This window comes from Lissotriton vulgaris, chromosome 3_1, assembly GCF_964263255.1.
Source record: "Lissotriton vulgaris chromosome 3_1, aLisVul1.2, whole genome shotgun sequence".
Taxonomy (NCBI): Eukaryota; Metazoa; Chordata; class Amphibia; order Caudata; family Salamandridae; genus Lissotriton; species Lissotriton vulgaris.
The window spans coordinates 1,635,290,649-1,635,312,215 of NC_141689.1; the positions used below are offsets into that span (position 1 = coordinate 1,635,290,649).

General features: G+C 46.3%; 1 protein-coding gene across 3 annotated transcripts in view; it reads right to left on the bottom strand.

Annotated features, from left to right (window-relative positions):
• The window catches only part of CAAP1 (caspase activity and apoptosis inhibitor 1), a 296,318-nt gene that overhangs the window by 136,960 nt on the left and 137,791 nt on the right, over positions 1-21,567 (bottom strand). For all 3 annotated transcript variants that reach the window (XM_086962118.1, XM_086962119.1, XM_086962121.1), the window contains exons 4-5: positions 20,677-20,761; positions 5,955-6,027 (exon numbers count right to left, since the gene is read on the bottom strand). In XM_086962118.1, the coding sequence (XP_086818244.1) occupies positions 5,955-6,027; positions 20,677-20,761 (158 nt within the window). The remainder of the gene's footprint in view (positions 1-5,954; positions 6,028-20,676; positions 20,762-21,567) is intronic.

Consider the following 21,567-nt stretch of genomic DNA (forward strand, 5'->3'; position numbering starts at 1 on the left):
TTAGGTGGACCAGGAGTCTCAGGGAAGGCTCTCCTCCCCTTACCTCTTCTCCTAGGGTTCCTCCGCCTCCTGCGAGGGGTACCCTCTAAACACCACTCTCCCAACCTAGGGTTTAACCCCTCAGGTGGTACCGGGGTCAGAGGTGGGCTTTCCCACCCTCTGCACCCCCTTCCAGAGTCCTGCTCCCTCCCAACCGGGGCGGTACCTCTGGAGAAAGAACTGGTCAGGACACTGATTACAGTGTTCCCACCCTTCAGGTCAGGCAAACCCTGACCCTGGACCTCCAACCTCCGGTCTAGAACCTTTGGTGGAATCACTGCCTGGCACTCCAGGACTTCTGAGGACTCACAGGTCACTCCCCAATCACTCCTTTCACTGGACTTCTGTACTCTCCCTCCTGGAGCAGTACTGCCAGACTCCACAACTACAGAAGCTCCGCTCACAGATGCTCCAGGTCCTCCACACACTAGGAGATCTCCCTTAAGTGGACTAACAGGTAAGCATAGGTCCCCACCCTGGTGTTCCCTAAAGAAACCATCCAGGCTCTGAGGCAGGGCTTCGGGCATCTGGGGACTCTCGGTCTCACACTCACTTCCGCTCCACTGAGACAGACAGCAAGCCCCTACACCCTCCTCACTGTACTGAGACCTAGCTGGGCTACTCTCACCCTCCTCCACCACGCTGGGTTGGAGAAAACCTGACCCACTATTATTGGAATCACTCACTAGCGGCGCTAAGGAACCTCTTGCACTCTCCCATCGGTCTGCTTCTACTGCAAGCTCACAAGGCTTAATCAATCCACACCCTAACAGGTGTTGGCGCAACTCTGGACAAACAACACTGAGCAACTGCTCTTTGACAACTAGGTTAAATAGCCTATAATACTCAGGTTCCCCGTGAACCCTTAACCAATCGATCAGTGCATCCTCACAAGCATCTGAATACTCCTCCCAATCCTGGTGAGGCAGTCTCCTAAGGTTCCTAAACCTCAACCTATTCTCCTCCTCTGGAGAAACAGGAACCATGCTCGGGGAACTGGGAGTGGGACTGTCAACACCAACACTTAAAAAGCTGCCACCACTGGACTCCACCCTCCCTGGGGAATCCAGACAATTACACATGCACTCAGGGGGTAACCTACTCTCTTGGGCTACCTTCTCCCTGAACAAGGCCCTCTCAGCCTCTAGCTTGGCATGCTCCAACCTGAGCTGTTCCAACGCTAGCTGATACTCCCTCTCTTCCTTCCTATCCAACAACTCCTCTGGGGACAGGGAAAGGGATGGGGCGCTGGTACTGACACTGGACCCAGTAAGGGACTCCCTATCTATGGGGTCATCACTCTCTGCTGACATCCATCCACTGTCATCACCATCCAACTCACATTCATCAGGGCTCACCACAGACTCACATCCCTCATGGCGTGCGGCCCGGGCCCTATCTCTCCTACTGTGCTCGAGCTCCCACTGACCCTTTTGCCACAGGATCAGGCTGTCCCTAAGCTGGGACCAACTCACTCACCTCCATGCCTCCCTTTTCGCAGAATCTGACCAGCTCTAATCTACTGTACCTAAACAGACTACAGAGATCAAAAACTGGCTCCATTTTGGCGGACGTTCTCGGGAAAAAGTTTGACACAGGGAACCTGGGGGTCTGAGCTAAACAGGAGAATACAATCACAAAATTCAGCAAGATTCCTATCTCTCAGAACTTGCACTCCACTGTCCAGCGTAACACACACTCATTCACACACAACCCTCCCCTCGGACTGGTAAGGCAGTTTCTACCACCCCTGATTCTCTCAACCTGACCACTAGTGACACAGGTACCAAACTCTGGGAGCAGTGCGGGGAACAAGGTACTGGACAAAATACAAATGACACCTTTCAGGAGAAGCAAAACTGAACTTCCCTAAAAAACAATAATTCCCCAAATGCGGTTATCTAAAAAATGCAGAGCTTTGAAGTGTGGCCTGTTGCCACTGTGGTACAGCGCAAACACAAATCCTTATCCTCACCGCTTGCCGCCAATGTTAGAAACGGGACCCTGGCCGGCCAAGACTCGCGTCGAGGTCAGTCAGGGATCACCATTTCTAAAGTCAGGGCAAGGGAGTCACACACCAAGGCAACCCCCACTCGCCCTCTAGGTAACGTGGCGCGAGCAGTCTAGGCTAAACTTGGAGGCGGTATGAGTTAAGTATTTGCGCACGCACCCCAGCAACAACACCCAAGGCCCACCACAAAGAAAGACTCTACACAAGGATATATATAAAAAATAGCCTTTGTATTTATAATAAACAAAACACATTAGATAACACACAAACTTTACAATGTGCCAGGGGCACGGGCAAAATTTACAAGGGGAATTATGTACAGGACAGGGCCACATGGACCACTGTCAGGGGTAGGCACTTGTTAGAAAATAATACTGGTAGATATACACTTATGTCGTAAACATAGAATGAGTAGCACCAAAATTATAAATGCAACACACATCCAGTAATCACTGGAACAGAGTCAAGACCTCCTACGCAACCCTAAAACACTGTAGGTAATCACGCAGGTAACTAGGACCTTCTCAGCAGGACCTAAGGAAGGAATACCAACACCTAAGCAATTCACTCTTAGCAAAGGGAAGGAAACCTAAACATAAAATGAAACATCAGCAATCCTCTATGCAGGTCACATTTAGCAAAAGGGGATAAACATGAAATACCTAATCATGTCACTTTTAGAAAAGGTAAGCGGACATAAACAATTCACTATGCAGGTCACATTTAGCAAAAGGGGATAACCATAAGAATACCTAATCAGGTCACTTTTAGAAAAGGTAAGCGGAATCAACATTCCTCTATGCAGGTTACTTTTAGCAAAGAGGTGCAGGTTAGAACACATGCGCAAGAATTACATAACAAGAAATTACAATGCGCGGGGGGCACAAAGCACAACACTCAAAAGGTCCCTCAGGCCAACTGGCCTCGAAAGGGGCGGAATGCCCTGAGTCTCAGTGTCAGGGGGGGGGTCTACGCAGGCAGCACAGACACAAAGCCTAAACGTGGCAACTGTCCACTAAGTGCTGGACAGTTGTTAAATAGAACTGGGCAAACGTTGGAGCCAGGAGGGCTCAAGAACCAAGTGGGCAAGGAGCCTCTCAGGGGCTCACAAAGCAGAATGCACAATGTAGAGCTCAGCGCTCTAAGATAATCAAAAATGCCCCAGAGCCTCTCTCAGGGCTCTCAATCAATGGGGGCGGGAGCCTCGCTGGGCTGGTGGATTAACTGGGGCCAATGAGCCTCGCCGGGCTCGAAGAACAGAATGGCCCCTCAAGATCGTTGGAGTCCCTCACGGGGGACTCGGTATTCAGCAATGCCCCCAGGAGCCTCGGGGCTCCACACAACAAAAATGCGGGCGTCGTGGGAGCGGCCCTCTGCCAACCGGGGCCGCTCTGCTCTCAATGGGGAGGCCCCAGCCCTCCTGCACTCACCGGCTCTCCTGCGTGCTGCTCCGGTGCCGCGGGCGGGGCTCCTCTCCCTTCCAGGTGCCTCGGGACACGGCCGACAGCCCTCCTCCTCGCTGCTCGGCTCCGGGGGCGGGACTTCCGGTTCGCCTCTCCCGGGCCGCGCAGCGATTGGTTGCCGGTCAAAGCACTTCCGGGTCGTCGCGGGCAGCGCGGCGGCCCGTTTTAGGCAGGCAGGCTGGCTCCCAGTACCCGAGGAGTGGGCTCCCTCGAGGTAATTATCAAATCCAAGTACGGGGCAATGCCGGGTGGGCACCGGCCTCCAAAAATAAAGATAAAGCGAGGTGGGCACTCGCTAATGCCGAAAATCGGCGAAATCGGTCCCAATGCCGGGTGGGCACCGGCAATGAAAATACAGCGCTCCTAAGCGCTTAGGGACTACAGAAAGGGCGCTCAGCGCTGAAAAGATAAGCAAAGCGCTATTGAGCGCTGGGGCACCAGGAAAGCGCTCCTAGCGCTAGAAATCCAAGAAAAGCGCTTCCAGGCAAAGCAACAGCTCCAGCAGGGTCTGGAGGCAGGCAGAGGGGCAATGCAGGGCCAGAGCCAGCACACTGGGTCTCCAGGCAGGGAGACAGCCAAGTGGCGGTCCTCTTGGCCCCTGCAGCAGCAGCAGCCCCCTCTGGCAAGGTCCAAAGCAGAACAGAGAACAACTTGTATGGGGACACAGCCCCTTCTTATACAGCAAAACCCCTTTGTCTCAAGGGTGCAGGGTGGGGGAAAACCAGTCGCAGCTGGTTCTGAAGTACTCTGTTTACCCCAACCACCCTCTCTATTCAGTGGCAGGGCTAGGGCCATCGGTCGCACTACAGGGGGTGGAGCCAGCATTGTCTGGGGAAAGTCCAGGCCCATCAGGGACCAGGGGCACTCCTCCCAAGCCATCAAGCATGCTGATCTCACACTCACCACCGGGCAGACCCATCCAGCCTTCCTGGAGCCAGGCTCACCAGCCAGCTCCAGCCAATCACACTGCAGGCATATTTTACAGTAATATGCCAAGTCCCAGAAATGGCATTTCTACTCATGACACACACATGCCACATACACCATTGCAAAGCATTCATTCCCACGAACACGCACATACCAAATTCGAGCATGCACTCCCCACACATCAGGAATTACTATGGACACAGACATTCCCCATGCATCCCTATGGGAGAGCAGGCCAGTCTAACTACATGCACGCACTTTACTCTGGGACACAGAGAAAAAGTGCGCACAGACCAGAAAATCATCCACACATATCACAGATTAAAAGCAAAAAGATTAGGGGTGAACCTGCCTTAAGGGCCAAGTCCAACAGATCCCCACTGAAACCAGGAAGACCGTCACCCAGGCACTCGTCACCAGCCGACTGGACTACGGGAACACCCTCTACGCCGGAACCACAGCCAAACTTCAAAAAAGACTCCAACGCATCCAGAACGCCTCCGCACGACTCATCCTGGACATCCCCCGACACAGCCACATCACCGGACACCTGAGAGACCTGCACTGGCTCCCCCGTCAGCAAGAGAATCACGTTCGTTCAGACTCCTCACCCACGCACACAAGGCTCTCCACGACCTAGGCCCCAAGTACCTCAACGACCGCATGACCTTCTACACGCCCACCCGCCAGCTACGATCGACCAGCCACGCCCTCGCCATTGTACCACGCATCCACAGAGCCACTGCCGGAGGAAGATCCTTCTCCTATCTGGCAGCCAAGACTTGGAACTCCCTCCCCACCCACCTTCGGCGAACCCAAGACCATCTCTCCTTCAGGAAGCAGCTCAAGACCTGGCTGTTCGAGCAGTAACATACCCCTCTCCCCCAGCGCCTTGAGACCCTCCCGGGTGAGTAGCGCGCTTTACAAATGCCGTGATTGATTGATTGACCTCTGGGGTCCTTAAAGGAACAAGTTTCCTTAAAGGCTTATCAGCGATAGCCTATAAGTCTGTATTTTCCTTCTTATGCTGTCTGTGGTTACAGGCAGATTGTGTTGCAAGTTTAAAGGCTTTATTGGTATATATCTTCTCAGTTATCTCTCCTCCAGTATTCACCAGGAAAATACATCTCTGACAGTCTATACTGTGACTATGAGGAAAATGACTTCCAGTGATGAACACTATTCAATGTCTTTTTCCTGGATTCGTTAAATATATATGGAAGAAAGTGTTCCAGGGTCCACACAATTATTCAAGGTTTATGACAATCAATGAAGGTCCTACGATGCCGAAACCAATTTCCTACAGGAACAGTTAGGGAAACAGTGTATGTGTGTATATGTTTCCCACTTATAGTTTGACATCCAACTTCCTTAGGACATAAGCAGCTACACACAAGACAGAAGCTTTGGGGTAGCTATGCATTTCGTCTCTTCAAACACACAGAACTATAGCCATACAATGAGTAAAACCACATAATGCAGACAATTCAACTAGAAACAGTGAATGTACTCACTGACTAGATGATTCTTCTCTGGCCTTATCTCCATCTCCTTCTTCGTCAGTGGCAGAATCAATTCCACTCTCACCTTAAATGAAAAAAGTAAGACTATCATCACATCTGTTGTTAATGAAGTGACTGCAGATATATAAATTATAAAAGTTTTCTAATTAAACATAGCTCTTTTGCCAAGATGGTGCCAAATTTAAAATAAAGGAGCTGACTAAATGAAGTGCACAGTCTAATATAAGAGTAAAACGTGAATATAAGTGGAAAAAATTGTAGTTGCAAAGAAGAGCAGAAGAACAATTTATTTACCTTCAATGATGCTCTTTTTGGTCAAAAAGGAGGGACTGGTATATGGAAAGATGTGCACTGCAAGTCCAAGGATGCCATAAAGTCTCCTGGGTCCAGCAATGATAAGACCTGAGCCAGGATGAGCATTTCGAACCGGACATTCCTCAGAAAAGAGTTCAGCGGGCCAAGGTCCAAAATAAGCCTAAGATATCTGTCTTTGGAAAGAGGAAGTAAAGCAAGTAACCACCTCTTCTCTTCTATGCTCTGAGTCTGGCACCAATTCAATGGCACCCCAGAAGAACAAAAGGTTGACTTCCTGCATCAGAACTGCAGAGTGCTCCTCCAAAAGTCACTCCAGGGTGAGAGGAAGGTAGGGTGGAGAGGAAATAAAAGTCAGGGCATAGCCCGTTTGAACAATTTGCGTGACGAACAAGTCCGATGTAGGAGAGTAGGATCTACTTCTTATGGTTACCCCAACTTTTTGCTGATGTTTCACTGTTTTTCGACTTTAGTCTACCTGGGGCCCTGCTATCCAGGACCCCAGCCTAGCTGCTTCCTCTCTAAATTGATTCCATGTACATTAGGTGCACTCCAGTTTGGTTACTGGGGTACCCTTATGAGTCCCTAGTTTAGGTACCAAGGGCATAGGTACCCAGAGGCCTACCATGGGCTGCAGCATGTATTTTGCCACCCCTGGGAAGCCTTCCAAAATGTCACCACATGACTGCTACTGCTGCCTGGGTAAAGTAGTGCAGGCACCCCTTACTTAGATATAGGTTATCTAGCTCTACCTTAAATCGCTACACATATGAACCCATCAGTCACCCCTATGGCAGGCCTTATCAATCCTGAAAGCAGTGTCCTGGGTTTTGTGTGAGAGGGTACCCATGCATGAGCAGGGCCCCTCTAAGCCTTCGGAACCTATTCTCTGGGGCTGTTCTGTGATGCAGCCAGACCATATACTCTTAAGTGCTTTATAACCTCGCTGTAAATGCTAACTTTCGAATGGCTGCACGGAAACATGTTGTGTTTGGTGTCAAACTTTTTGGAATCAAACCCCCCCCCCCTCTCTCCCCCCCAGGCTGGCAGAGGGTGTATGATTCCACCCTTCTAGAGGGAGAGACATGTACACACAGGTATACTCGGTACCAGTTTAAAATAGCCCTGGCATCACAAAATGGATGCTGCAGCCAAAGACACGAGTCTGGCCTCCTGCTGCAGGATGAAACTCCGGCAGGGGAGGTTTCCTGTCACAGGGAGGTGTAACCGCCTCCCAAACAGACCTTAGTGGATTGGGGATGGGTGGGAGCACTCCAAGAGTGCTTTGAAGTCTGCACTGGGGGCACATTTGGTGTCCCTGTGCATAGTCCAGTTCAAACCGGTTGCAGGGACTACCAGCACCTGCTCTGGCACAAAACTGGACAAAGGAAATGGGTGTAGCCACCCCTCGTTCCAAACCCTCCCATAGGTGGGTCCCCAGAGTTAGTCTAACCCCTTCCTTGGGTATAAGAAAGGAACCCCTGACTACAGGCCTTTATATTACACCTGGACGAAACTCTGCTACAGATATCATGGAACTTTGACGATCTACACGGCTAGATAAAGGAAGAATCTCCCTTGGAGTAAAGGAGTTACTACCCTGCCTGGCAGGCACCAAAGACACATCTGACCGGTTTGCATCTCCGAAGCACCCGACGGACTCCGAAGTAATTGCAGCCCAAGAGGTGTATTTCCAGACTTATCCGAGGCCGACCTGAGTTCCCAGGAAAGCTCAGACCAGCAGCCCTCGTGAGAACTGTGGAACCGGAACCCCTGGACACGTGCACATTTGCAAATGCATCAGCTTCTCGACGTCCCTTGAGGCTGTGCATTGGGTTACTTGTAGCCCAGACCCCGAGCACCTTTTCCACTGAAGATTGCTGGCTTACACTCCATGAGTGTTCAGTGAGCCGTCCCTTTGTGTTTTCGCTCGAGGTACCTTCGCGATCCCTGGTTCATTGACCGGTGGGTCCCTGAGAAGGCAACTTTTACTTTCATTGGGTTTTCCTGGTTGCTTCAGACGTGCCCTGACTCTCCACCACTTGGCGAGTCCCTCGGACCTTGCTGGTCCACACCGAAGCCTATTTTCTCTTTCTGCGTGGGTTGTTGTTGCCAAGGCTTGTTGGGTCCAATCCGGGCACCGATACCGCAGCACTCGACACCCTTAGTGGCACCGCTCAATTCCAGATCCTTGTCATCATCGACCCCTCCTGGTCCTCATGGCTGCAGAGTCAAGCTTCACTTCTTCAACCTGAAATCACCCAACATCGGTGGGCATTCGTCTATCGTGCTCCTGGTCACTGGCAAGTGATCCAGACTCTGTCCCCTCTGCTTTCAGGTTCCTCTCATCTTTGATCCAGGCTTGGATCATCCTAGACACTTTCCACTTTGACGGCAGAAGCACTATGCAGCAGATCGCCATTGAAGAACAATAGTTCCTTACCTGTAATCTGTGGTTCTCCAGTATTGGTGTCTTTCATAGATTCAAATGCCTGAATCATTCCCCTTCATCAGAGTAGGAGTCCCACAGTATATAAAAAAGCAATAAATATGCCTATAACAACCAAAAACCTTGGTAACAAGAAACCAGGAAGTAAAGTAGCCCAAGCTACCAAGAAAAAAGTTCCACATGAATGACTATCATTGTCATTATACATAGCCCAAATTGCAGCCAATCAGGCGACAGCAACCACCAGAAAGTTCTCCTCAGAGGCTCAGGCTCTCAGATTTTCTCGCACAAGAATGTAATAAGGAGATAAGAGCATAAGGTAGCCTCTGAGGGGAGACGGGTGGGTTACATGTGAATCTATGAAAGACACCAATACTGGAGAACCACAGATTACGGGTAAGTAACTATTGTTCTTCTCCAGTATTGGGGTGTCTTTCATAGATTCACATGCCTGAATCAGAGTAGATAGCAGTACCCCAATAATGCTTGAAAGACGCTTTTTGCAATACTATCTGCTTATAGCAAGCATTTGCAATTGCATAATAGAAATGCTAAATGCATAAACATATATGAAAATGTGCAATTACCTGAACATGTACTGAACATAGGCAAAATAATAAGCGTCTGAAAAGCAGTAAAGAGGAGGAGGGAAACAGAGGCTCACCTTATCTGAAAAGATTGCGGAGAACCGCTTGCCCCACTGAAGAATCAGCATCGCTGGCCGCTTCCAAACAGTAATGCTTGGTGAAAGTATGTCTGCTGGACCACGTTGCTGCTCTACAGATCTGCTGAAGAGGGACACCAGCGAAGAGAGCAGTCGATGAGGAAACACCCTCATAGAGTGTGCTCTTGGAGTATTCTGCAAAGGTCTTCCAGCTTGCAAATGGCAAAAGTCAATAGCGGCAGTAATCCATCTAGCTATGGTCTGTTTAGACACTGCTTGTCCTTGCCTTATCTTCCCGTAGGCAACAAACAGTTGATCGGATTTGCAAATGGTAGAGGTCCTTTGTAAATAGAATTTTAGACATCTTCTGATGTCAAGGGTATGCAATGCCCTCTCCGCAGGGGATTGTGGATTAGGAAAAAATGTCTTTAAGATGACTGGTTTGTTCAGGTGAAAATCCAAAGGCACTTTCGGCATAAATTTTGGGTTTGTACGTAGTACCACAGAATTGGATGCGATTTGCAAGAAAGGTGAATTGACGGTGAAAGCTTGAACATCGCTGACTCTTCTAGATGAAGTCAATGCTAGCAACAGAGAAACCTTCCAGTTTAGAAATTTCAAATCCACCTTGTGAATGGGTTCAAATGGGTGGCGCATGAGCTGCGCTAATACCACATTAAGATGCCATGATGGAAGCGGACTACGTACAGGAGGCAACATTTGGAATAGTCCTTTAAAAAACAGTTGTATTATTCTTGTTGAATAAAGAGAGTTGGACCCATCCTGTCAGTACCTTGAAATGGCTGCCAAAAAGACCTTTAACGTTGCATGAGATAGGCCCGATCTCACTAAGCGCAAGAAGAAAGGTAAAATCTGTTCCGGCGTTGCGTGAAACGGGTGAACCCCAGCAGATTGACCCACATGCAGAATCTTTTCCATTTAAGCCCGTATGTCTTTATTGTAGCAGGTGCTCGCGCGTTAGCCAGTACCTCCTTACAATCCGCAAAAATAATTAGATGAGCAAATTCAAGGTGCTAAGGAGCCAAGCTGCTAATTTTAGAGAAGCAGTATCCGGATGGCAAATTTGACCTTTCTGAATGGAGAGGAGATTCAGTATTGGTCAAAACTGAATTGGATCGCACTCTGATGGGAGAAGAAGTTCGGTGAACCAGAATTGGCAAGGCCATCTGGGAGCTATGAGAATTAAGCGACAAGATTCTTTCTTCATCTTCCGGAGAACTCTGGGAACCAACGGTATCGGAGTAAAGGCGTAAGCATATATTTGAGACCAGTTGATCGAAAACGCATTTCCCTGAGATTCCTTGTGGGGAAGCCAGCTTGCAAAAAATAGGCATTTGCTGTTCTTCTTGGTCGCAAAGAGGTCCAGATCGGGATGACCCCACTGCTGGAAGATTCGATCCACCATTGGCTGATGCAATTCCCATTCGTGGGTGGACACCGTTGACTTGCTGAGGGTGTGCACCAGAACATTTTAAACTCCCGGCACGTGAACTGCCAAGAGATTGATCCTGTGTCGTATTGCCCAAGCCCAGATTTCTTGGGCTTCCTGAGATAGAAGAACCGACCTCGTTCCTCCCTGTTTGTTTAAGTAATGCATACTTGTAGTATTGTCCGTGCGAACCAATACTGTGGCCCCTAGAATGATTGTACGAAAGGACTTGAGGGCTAAGAAGATGGCTCTTAGCTCTAGCAGATTGAAGTGCCATGTCTTTTGTTGAGGGCTCCATTTTCCGCTGACCTTCAGTCCTTGAAAATGAGCTCCCCAACCCTCGAGGAATGCGTCTGTGGTGATAGTGTAATTCGGCGTCTCTTGAAGGAACGCACACCCTTTCTTTAGATTTCTTTCTTGGACCCACCAGAGAAAAGCCTCCTGCATCCGAGGAGTGATTTGAATGAGATCTTCGAATGAACCGGAGACTTGGAACCACTGTAGGTTGAGTTCCTCTTGAAGGGGCCTCATTTTGAGGCGGCAAATTGGTATCAACTGAATGCAAGAAGAGACCATTCCTAGAAAGGATTTGAACTGTCGGACTGAAACTGACCTTCTTGATAGTAACATGCGAGCCATGTTTTGGATTCTCTTTTGCCTTTCATTCGATACGAAAGCTTGAACCAGTTGTGTGTCTAAGGTTGCTCCTAAGAACATCTGCCTTTGTGAAGGAACAAGATGCGACTTGCCGAGATTGATAGAAAGACCCAGCGATTGGAAGAGAGACAGACATCTTTGGACATGGATGTTTGTGTCTGAGAAAGAATTCGCCTTGATAAGGCAATCGTCCAGGTAAGGAAATATTTGAATCCCCTCCAGCTGGAGGTACGCTGCAACTGGAGCTAGGACCTTCGTAAACACTCTGGGTGCCAATCGCAGCCCAAAGGGAAGGACTTTAAACTGAAAATCCCTGCCAGCCACTCTGAAACGCAGGAACCTTTTGTGACAGGGTAAAATGGGAACGTGGAAGTACGCATCTTGAAGGTCCAGGGTGGCCATGTGATCCCCTGCCGACAGAAGATAAAGTATTTCCTGAAGGGATAACATCCAAAATGACAGTTTCTTTAGATACTTGTTGAGGGAACGAAGGTCTAGAATTGGACACCATTCTCCGGATTTCTTCTTTATTAGAAAGAACCGTGAATAGAATCCTATTCCTCTCTGCCCTTGATGGACTTTTTCGATTGCTCCTTTTTGCAACAGCAAATTTATCTGGGAAAACAACTCCTTGAGATGAGCTGGAGGAGGGCCTTTTAGAGTGAAATTAGGAGGAAAAGTTTCGAATTCGAGAGCATGGCCCCTGGCTACGATGTCTAGGTCCCATCTGTCCAATGTGTTTGAAGACCAGTTTGAATAACATTTTGAGATTCTTCCTCCAAACTTTACATGGGACTGCGGCAGTAGCGGTGGCAGGTGATGATACTCATTGCCTTTTATTGGAATCCTTTCCGCAGTTGAAAGGTTTCTTCTTATTCTGGGAATAGGATGGGTTGCGCTTGGTAACGTTGCGATTGGTAGCGCTGATTCCCTTGATAAGATCTGTAGGAAGATTGCTGACTATAACTCCCGCGATTAGAGGACGATCCACGTCCTCTCGCACCCCGAAAGGGCGGCTTCCGACACTGCAAGGTGCCAAGAGATCTAGCGGTTTCTGTGTCCTTTTTAATGGTTTGCAAGGCTTCTTCTACATATGGGCCAAACAAATCTTCCCGATTGAAGGGCATGTCCAGGATCTTAGATTGCACCTCCTGGCGAAACGAAGTAGCCTTTAACCAGCCTTGTCTGCGTAGGACAACGCCCCCGCCAGCTGCCTGAAAGCAGTGGAAGCCACATCCACTGTAGAGTTGATAATCTCTGCCAAGATCCGTTCTCCCTTGCAGTATCTTCAGAGCTTCAGATTTCGAAGGCTCCGGAAGCATGTCAATGTACGGTGAGATATCCGACCACATCTGTCGGTCGTATCAACCCAGAATGGCTAGAGAATTGGCCGCACGGACCGTTGTCGCTGCCATCGTAGAGACTCGCTTCCCAATCGAGTCCAGTCGCCTGCCGTATCTGTCAGGTGGGGCTGTGATCGGGGATGATGGATTTCTAGCCCGTCTTTGGGCAGCTTGCAAGAAAACTGAATCTGCCTTTGGGTTTCCTATAAGGCAAGCTGGAGGCTTGTCAGGCGCTTTATATTTTTTGTCTAGACGTGGCAAGACTGGAGGAATAGATGCAGGATTCGACATCACCTTTAGTCCCTCTTTCCATATAAATTCTATAATTGGAATCGTCCGCACCTGTTTCCTTGGCTGGTCTTTATAGTCATAGAGGAAGCGTTCCTCTTTCTTAGTTTCCATAGGAATAAGGAAACATTGGGTTGCTCTCTCCATAAGAAGGTGAAAACCTCCAATGCCCACTGGAGGTGAATCTGCAGGAATCGGAGGCGGAGGAGAAGGTGTCTGGATTTGATATTCATCCCACTTCGACAACAAAGACCTCTCATCTACTTCACCTTCCTCTCTCTCTTCATCCTCTGATGAGTGTGCTTCTGCAGAATGATGAGAAATCACTGGCGAAGGAGGTCTAGGAGACCTGAATTCTGATGTGGAAGCCTGCGCCACCGGTGTAGGAGGCACGAAGTCCGCTGATTCAGATGGCGGAAAACGACGGTAATAATCGTCCAGCATATGCTGAAGATTGGTTAACAAGGCTATAGGCATTTGAGCTGTCGGGATACTAGCAGCAGGTGACGCCAATAGTTCAGGCGAAGGTGGATTATCCTGATCATCCTCTTGGTACTTAATGAGCGGTTCTGAAGAACTTGTAGCTGTTCCAAACCTATCATCCACATCAGAATCTTCCTCACTGTCTTCTGAGTCCAGTAATTTGTCAGGAACCTGTAGAGGTACCTTATGTGCAGAAATACGCAATGGAGATACAGGTTCTAGCACAGAACCACGTCTTTGTAGCAAAGAAGGCTTCGCCGTAGACGGTGTAGAAGTTAAAGCCGTAGATGGTGACCAAACTTGTATTTCTGTACATGTTGACAATTTTTAGTCGACAGAAGAGTCGTGGACGGGCCCATCGGCGAAGGAATAAGTCCTGAAGATGATAACACCGACGAAGGTGTGGTTGTCAATAAAGTTGCCTTCGACAACGAGGAGGACGTCATCCACGATGTAGTTTTCGTCGATGATTTGGCCGTCGGCGATGTAGTTCTCGTCGACGAGCTCGTCGACGATGAGGAGGTTCGTCGACGAGGCCGTCGATGATTAAGCCGTCATCGACGAGATCTTCTTGGTCTTGGTCGTCGACGGTGCGGTGACTATCGGAGTAGAGGTAGTTTCTTTCATCGACGATATTGCTTTCACTGAGACGTAGACCAGCGTCGACGGAGATGACGCCGACGACATGATAATTTCAGGTTTAGGTGATGAAAAAGTTACCGTCGATGTGGAAGTTGCGTCGACGGAGATCTTCGTCGCCGAACGGGTCGTCGACGGCATAGTCGACAACGGGGTCTTCATCTGAGGAAGAATCTTCTCAGAAGTTGGTTTAGGAGGCAAAATCTTGACCAATCTTCTCGGGCGTGGAGGGCAAAGGTTTGCTTTGACAGGAAGAGTAGCCTTAGAACTGGAAGGCTTCTCTGACCCCTTAGAAGGTTGCTGGTTCTTCACAACCTTGGCCCCAGAAGATAAAACCTCCTCAGCAGCCCTCTTCCTAGAGGCCACAGATGACCCAGAGTCAATACTGCCTACCTCAGAAACTGGATTGTCCTGGTCCTTAAGCTTCTGTAGCCACAGAAATAAGCTGCCCTCTCTGTCCCCGAGGGTCTTTTGAGGGAAGTTCCTGCATATCTTGCAGTCCTTGACTTGATGATCCGGATACAGGCACTAGATGCATTTCTTGTGGGGATCTTCTGAGAAAAACCGGAGCTTACCACAAGATTCACAAGGGCTGAATATTGATTTCTTGGAGGAAGACATCCTAAAAGCAAGAAATCCTGAAGAAACTTGAGAAGAACTGATCAGAGCTCAGAGAGACTCCCTTCACACGACATGCGGTAGAAAATCTGAGAGCCTGAGCCTCTGAGGAGAACTTTCTGGTGGGTGCTGTCGCCTGATTGGCTGCAGTTTGGGCTATGTATAATGACTATGATAGTCATGCATGTGGAACTTTTTTCTTGGTGGCTTGGGCTACTTTACTTCCTGGTTTCTTGTTACCAAGGTTTTTGGTTGTTATAGGCATAGATATTTTTTTTATATACTGTGGGACTCCCACTCCGACGACGGGGAACGATTCAGGCATGTGAATCTATTAAAGACACCCCAATACTGGAGAAATCAACGACGATTCCAGACACCAAAAGACACCTATGCACCCGGCTTCCCTGGGTGAGATAACACGAGTACTCCGGTGCTCCCGTGGGTGTTGGCCCTAGAACCTCTTAAGTCTAAAGGGGTTTGCTCAAAGTCCTCTCCGAAGTGTCCCTAATCTTTAAATTTCCAACCGCGACATTCCCCATAGAAGCTAAAAGCGTCTCGCGACTGTGTTCTCACACTGCATGCGTTCCCCATGGCTCCCCTGTGTCACTACCTTGGGTGGTTCCTTGTGGTCCCAGCCATTCTACAGGCAATAGGCCTTGTGTCTAGTCAAGTCGTGGTTCTTATACCACTTTCTTAATATATGGTTTGGTATGTCCCTAGGGCTCAACGCATATTGTGCTAATTTACTGTGATATATTAAGAGTAACGTATGTGCTTTGACCTCTAGCCTCATAAAAAGACTAGTAGGGTGTGTTTAGAATAAAAACATATATTTTATATATATACCTGGTATGGTTGTTCTTTCATTTAGCCATTCAAGAGATTATAGACTGGTAAAACAAGCTGCTTTACATTCCTTCACGACTTAGCCTGAAAGCTGCTCTCCATAGCTACCACTAGGATAGCTTTCAAATAAGGTTGTCTTTAACATATCACCTCTAAGGGGTTGTTTGGACTGGTGCAAGGTGCCCACTATAACTAGTGGAAAGCAAATGCCAGGCTAACTTCTCACATCCGACATAATGAATTTCCAGCCGGGGAGCAAATGCTGTGTTTTGTCTCCTACTGGCTAAGCATAAACCTGAGAGAACAAACTAAAGCTGCTTGGTACCCACTGCAGCAGTGAAGGAAGAACTGGAGGACGTGCTGTCCTTGCGAGACCGAGTAGTTTGTGCCAGTGCTTCCACAACCTCAAAATGAGTGCATAGGTTGTTGCAGTACAGGTTGGGAGGGCTGGTGTTATCAGTAAACCACCAGAAAGGAATTAGGATTGACCTTACTTTTTAAAGGTTGAACAAACAGGCTCTCCAGTAAATAATGCATACTTAGGAAGTCCGGTTCATTGGGGGCTGGTTACATACACTGACGCACTGCCAGGTATAAGCATGGCTTAGACAATGTAACCAGAAGACCATTGGTAAAGGCTTTATTAAATAGCTATTATGGATCATATGAAGCTGGCCCAGGTTAAAGAATCTCAGTCAATATGTTTCCTTTCATCTCTATTGTATAGCATTTCAGCTTCCCTTCAATGTACCATTACAAACAAAGCACATTCTTATGCTGGTGGCACAGGTCTATTCCAGGACATGCATCTAGCCACTAGTTTTTTGTATGATTACATACTCTTAATTCTCAATATAATGAGGAGGGAGCAACAATAATCAGTACCTTGAGGGGCATTGGGTTCTTTTTGCACCGCATCCAAATAAGAATCAAAAATAGCTTGCATTCTCTGCTGATACCAGCATAAGGGCATAGGCATTGAGCTGGAATCTGGCTGTAGAACTACCAGTTGCGCTTTTGTAATTTCATAGCCTGACATAGGCCTAGATTTTGGGGATAGTGGTTTAGGGTCTGAGATCGGTGTCGAACCGGATCATCAATTGCACTGATGGAGTTAGTGTTGGCACTAGTACGGAAGGAACCAGCATGGACCTTGGTGCCAGCATAGAAGTTAACACTAGTCAGTAAGGGACCAGTAGTGAGTCCAGCAGAGTCAGATAGTGTTGGGGGCAGACCAGCTGGTAGAAGGCCGACTTGAGATCCCTGTGACCTAATGCAGCCTGAAGGCACACATGAGTGACCCAGATTTGCACCAAAGATCATTAGCATAGCTTCTGTGAAGGCCGCCATTTGTTGTAGGGTTGATGGCAGACTATGGAATTTGTGACACAGGGGACCAACTGAGGTACCAGGTCAGATTCAGGAGACATTGGAGGAGTGTGATCTTTCCCTGATACCCTTGTGCCTTCTCCCTAGAGATCAAGTGGTGGGATGGGGGTCAAGTCCTGGTTGGCTTTCTTGTGCTTGTATCGATACTTCGACCTGGACATACCGCAGTACTTCGTACAGCAAGTGAATTTTTCATGGAAGTTGCCGCAAGACAGAGACCAGGCCCACATTGAGAGTGGGAACTATGCTTCAATTACAGTCTCTTATTGGGTTCAGTGCCAAAGTTTTGCATCTCCGTCCCAAATTACCTCGAGGTGTATCAAGGCACCCTTGTCGCCTGACTTACAATCATTCCTGGAGCCCAAGCATCAAAGACATACCTTGTGCAGGTATGTGACAAACATCTGCTCCCAGCAGAGTCGGCAGGGCTAGAATTCCATCATTTTCAGTGGGGAGATTATTCTCTAAGAGTCTTAAAGGTTTTAGCAGTCTTAGGAAAACCACTGAAGCTGGGAGCAGAGCTCCAGATCCACATCGCTGGACGCAGAAACAAAGGGATTGACATCAGCGCCCAGGGTTGGTACTTACAAGTGGTTCTGCTCCATACGTTTTGGAGTGGTACAGAGATACCGCAAAGTCTCATAGCACCACATACCGTCATGAAGAAGCAAGAATTCTTCTGATCTATTTTAGGGTCGGTGAATATTCTAAAGGCTAGGAATCTGCAGTTATAAATATCTATTAGAATAAAGCATTGTCTTTACGTAAACACTCAAGTAAATCTCAACAAAAGCTGCAAAAATTTCCTATGAAACAAAAGTCGACTCTCCAAAATGAGCTAACCATGAACTTAACGTTTACTTTTGTCACAAGGCTAACCCTAATATCCTTCCCCTCGCCTAATCCTTTGACAATTCCTGAAGGTCAGATCAGAGAGATAAGAATGTTTCAATAAGGATAATTTTTGCACACCTTTAGTAAGTGACCTGAACAACAAAGCAAATCTCTAAGAAAGTGCATGCAGGTAGGGTGCAAAACAACAACCACACAACAAGTGGCTAATAAAGAACTTTTAAGTCCAACACAAGGCTAAGGGAAAGTATTAATATTTAATAAGGGAAATAAGTCATAAATCAAGCAAAATGTACAAGGGATTTGAACATTATAGCAAAAAAAAAAACTATAAACAATATGCGGTAAAAGGTGCCACATTGACAACTAAAGACAAAAAGGAAAGTAATGGAAAACATAACCAGTCAAATGCAAAGATAAATGCTTAAAAGTGGTGCATGACCAATCAAGGGAAAAGACAACAATTGTAAAAATGACTGATGAAAAAAAAAAAAAAGAAAGAAAATATTCGAAAAGAAAAATATTAGCAACCACCTTACAAGTTAATAGTAAAACAACATATGTGAAAATAGTAATAAGCCCTAGCAATGCAAATTAATAATAAAAAAAATGCCACCTTAATAAGTTATTCAGAACGATGAGCCCTTGTGGAGGGATAGGTGCATCACTCAAGAAATATCATACATAGGGGTTTGGACTAAGTAGGAGAAAAAGATTGTAGTCGAAGACAGAAGTTAATGTTGTACAACTGAGAAACCAAAAGGACACAAATATGTGAACAAAAGATCTCAGTGATGTCATCTAAAGGGCAAAATGAGAAGAATATACAAGGAGAAAAAGAGACATTGGACCTCCAAAGTTTTTAAATTGTTTATTTGATCTTTATAATCTGTTACGTAAAAACTAACCATTCCCCTAGATTGAGAACAAGTGGAAACAGAGAACAAATTTAGGAAAAGCAATACCGGATTGAAAATGTTGCACTGCAATGGATTTTTAAAAAAAGAAGTATGTTGAATGTGGAGTTACTGGTGTATTAAAGTAATGTAGCAATTTAAGGAAAATACCTTAAACATAAATTGTAAAAATAATTAAGCATATCCTCAATGAAAAACAGCAGCAACAATAAGACTTCAGTAAAGTTAACTAGGACCCTACCTGTGGACTACACCCCTTCAAAGGTCCAAGAGTTTGGGTGACCTTAGTGGATTACCTGGGACTGTAATAAAAAGAAGTACAATGCTCTAAGGTGGATTAGGGTGAGCTCCAAGGACCTTGGATAAAATATGAAGAAGCTGTAAAACTAAAAATGCACCAATTCAGGAGATATTTGACACAATTCACAGGAACCGCCAGTCAATTGGGGAGAACAGGAAGAGGGGTTCAGAAGTCTCAGTGGGAAATTTTGAAGACTTCCTTAGATTAAGCAGCCATGGACTGCAAGCATTGCCTTTCTTTGCTTGATAACACTATAAGAACTCAAATGCATTTAGATGAGGTTGACCATATGTGTAAAACACGTGGGTTATACTTTGCTCCATATTTCTGTGAAACAAAATATTTTTATAGCATACAAATTACAATATACATAATAGTATTCTTATGAAGTCTGTTACTTCTTGCAGACCCGAATGCAGAGGGGTTTCCACACATAGAAGTCAGCACAGAAGTTTGTAGAATGACCCTAACATACAAACCCCTGAGTGCAAGCTTTCAGTGGACACTGGAAGCTCTACATCAGCAACTTTTTCAGCCCTACAAGAGATTCAAGTTATGTCTCCAGCATATTGAGTATAGCTTTTAACATCTCACCAACTCATTCTACCCTTTGAAGTTCTCAATGTAGCCATACTACAATTAAATAGGGAATTAAAAGCCAGTGTAGAAAGAATGTATTTGGTAAAATTGGTCACAAATTGTGCATAGACTTTTAACAAATCCATTCTGTTTTAATGAACCTCCATATGTACTAATAGGTTGTTTTTCAAAAATCTGATTCGTAGTGAGTTGCAAATAGACCTACCTCATGAATATTAATGAGGTAGGTTGCAAATTGCAAACCACTATAAATTGCAGCCATCACAAGGATGGTGGCCCACTGAGGTCAGCAGACCTCCAAGTCTGTAACTGCTTAGAACCAAAGCAATTAAAGAAAAAAAGGTTTTCCTTAAAGGAAAACAGGATCTATTTAACAAAAAAAACAAATGAAAAGTTTATGTAAACTATTTTAGGAATAGGCAGTGGTCCCCAAGACCACTGTCTACAGCTAAAACAAATGTTTGTCAACATTAAAAAAAGGGAAAGCTAATCAACTCTCCTGAGAAATTGTTAAAATATTAATTTTGATCACAAAACCTTAATCCAACCCATACCAAGTCGGTATTTGGAAAGGATGGCCTGAACACTCCTTTCCAAATATCGATTCAGTTTTTGGTTGCAAACACAAACTGCAATTCAGTAACATGTTACCAAATAGCAATTTGTGTTTCATACATACAAAAGAAGCATTTTTTGTGGTCGTAAAAGGCCAGATTCCAAGAATTGGACCTTCGGCGAAGGCAAAAATGCTTCATGCATCTGTCCCACACTACCTTATTTTTGAGATAGTCTCTTGCATTGAAGGATAGATTGTGAGAAGTTGTTCACTTTACTTACCCAACTCACTGGAGGAAACACTATCAAACTTGTAATGGCAAAGAATGCAGCAAAGTAATATTTACCTTCAAGAATCTTCAGAAGTTTTTTCTCAGACACCAGCTCCAATTGTTCTAAGCAAAGCCTCTTAATTTCTTCCATAGAGCAGGTCTAAGAAATAACATGCAAGACACAATCGAACAGTTAATCACTATGATCAGTGGCAACCCATGCAAAATAAATGAAAGATATGTCACTTCAAGCAAGGTGCAAAAAGATCCTCTGCTGAGGATTTATAATGTATCCCACTAGCCAGAGTGTGGGACTGGAAATCGTTAAATATCATCATAGTGTGGCAGAGTATGATATGAATGCCCTTAGCCACTGCAAGGTGTAACAACCAGAATTAACAACGTCCTAGACTATTGAAAATATACAAATAAATAAACTACCCATCAGAACTAACCTGATTGCAGGTACGTGCAATTTGTCTCAAGGGAATAGTATTTCCTTTGCAGATTCTTTATCCGTGAAGGATTTTCCCAGCAAACCCCAATAAATAAAGATGAAGCAAATATGAAACCCCCATCGAAATGCAATGTATGTTTTGAACATTTGCCGAACCACGTCCCTGTCAAACATTGCCTCTGCTTGAGCATCAGAATCAAAATAATAATGCTTTGCCAAAATGTGCAAAGACGAAAAGGAGTTAATATACAGATCTTCATGGGATTACCCCTTAGAAAGCTGTAGCAGCTATCTTTTTGTGGAATGAGCAATTATTTCTTTTTTTTGTTGCCTTATAGCATGCATATGTACTGGTTGAATGTATAATGTTACAACGCATACATTCTCACCGCATGGCTTTACAACGTGGTCATTACAACAACTGCGTTGTTACGACTCGTGCCATTACATCGCAAGCCGTTTCAATGGCTTACTGTAGGGGGCGCGCTGGACTTAGGAATAGCATCAAT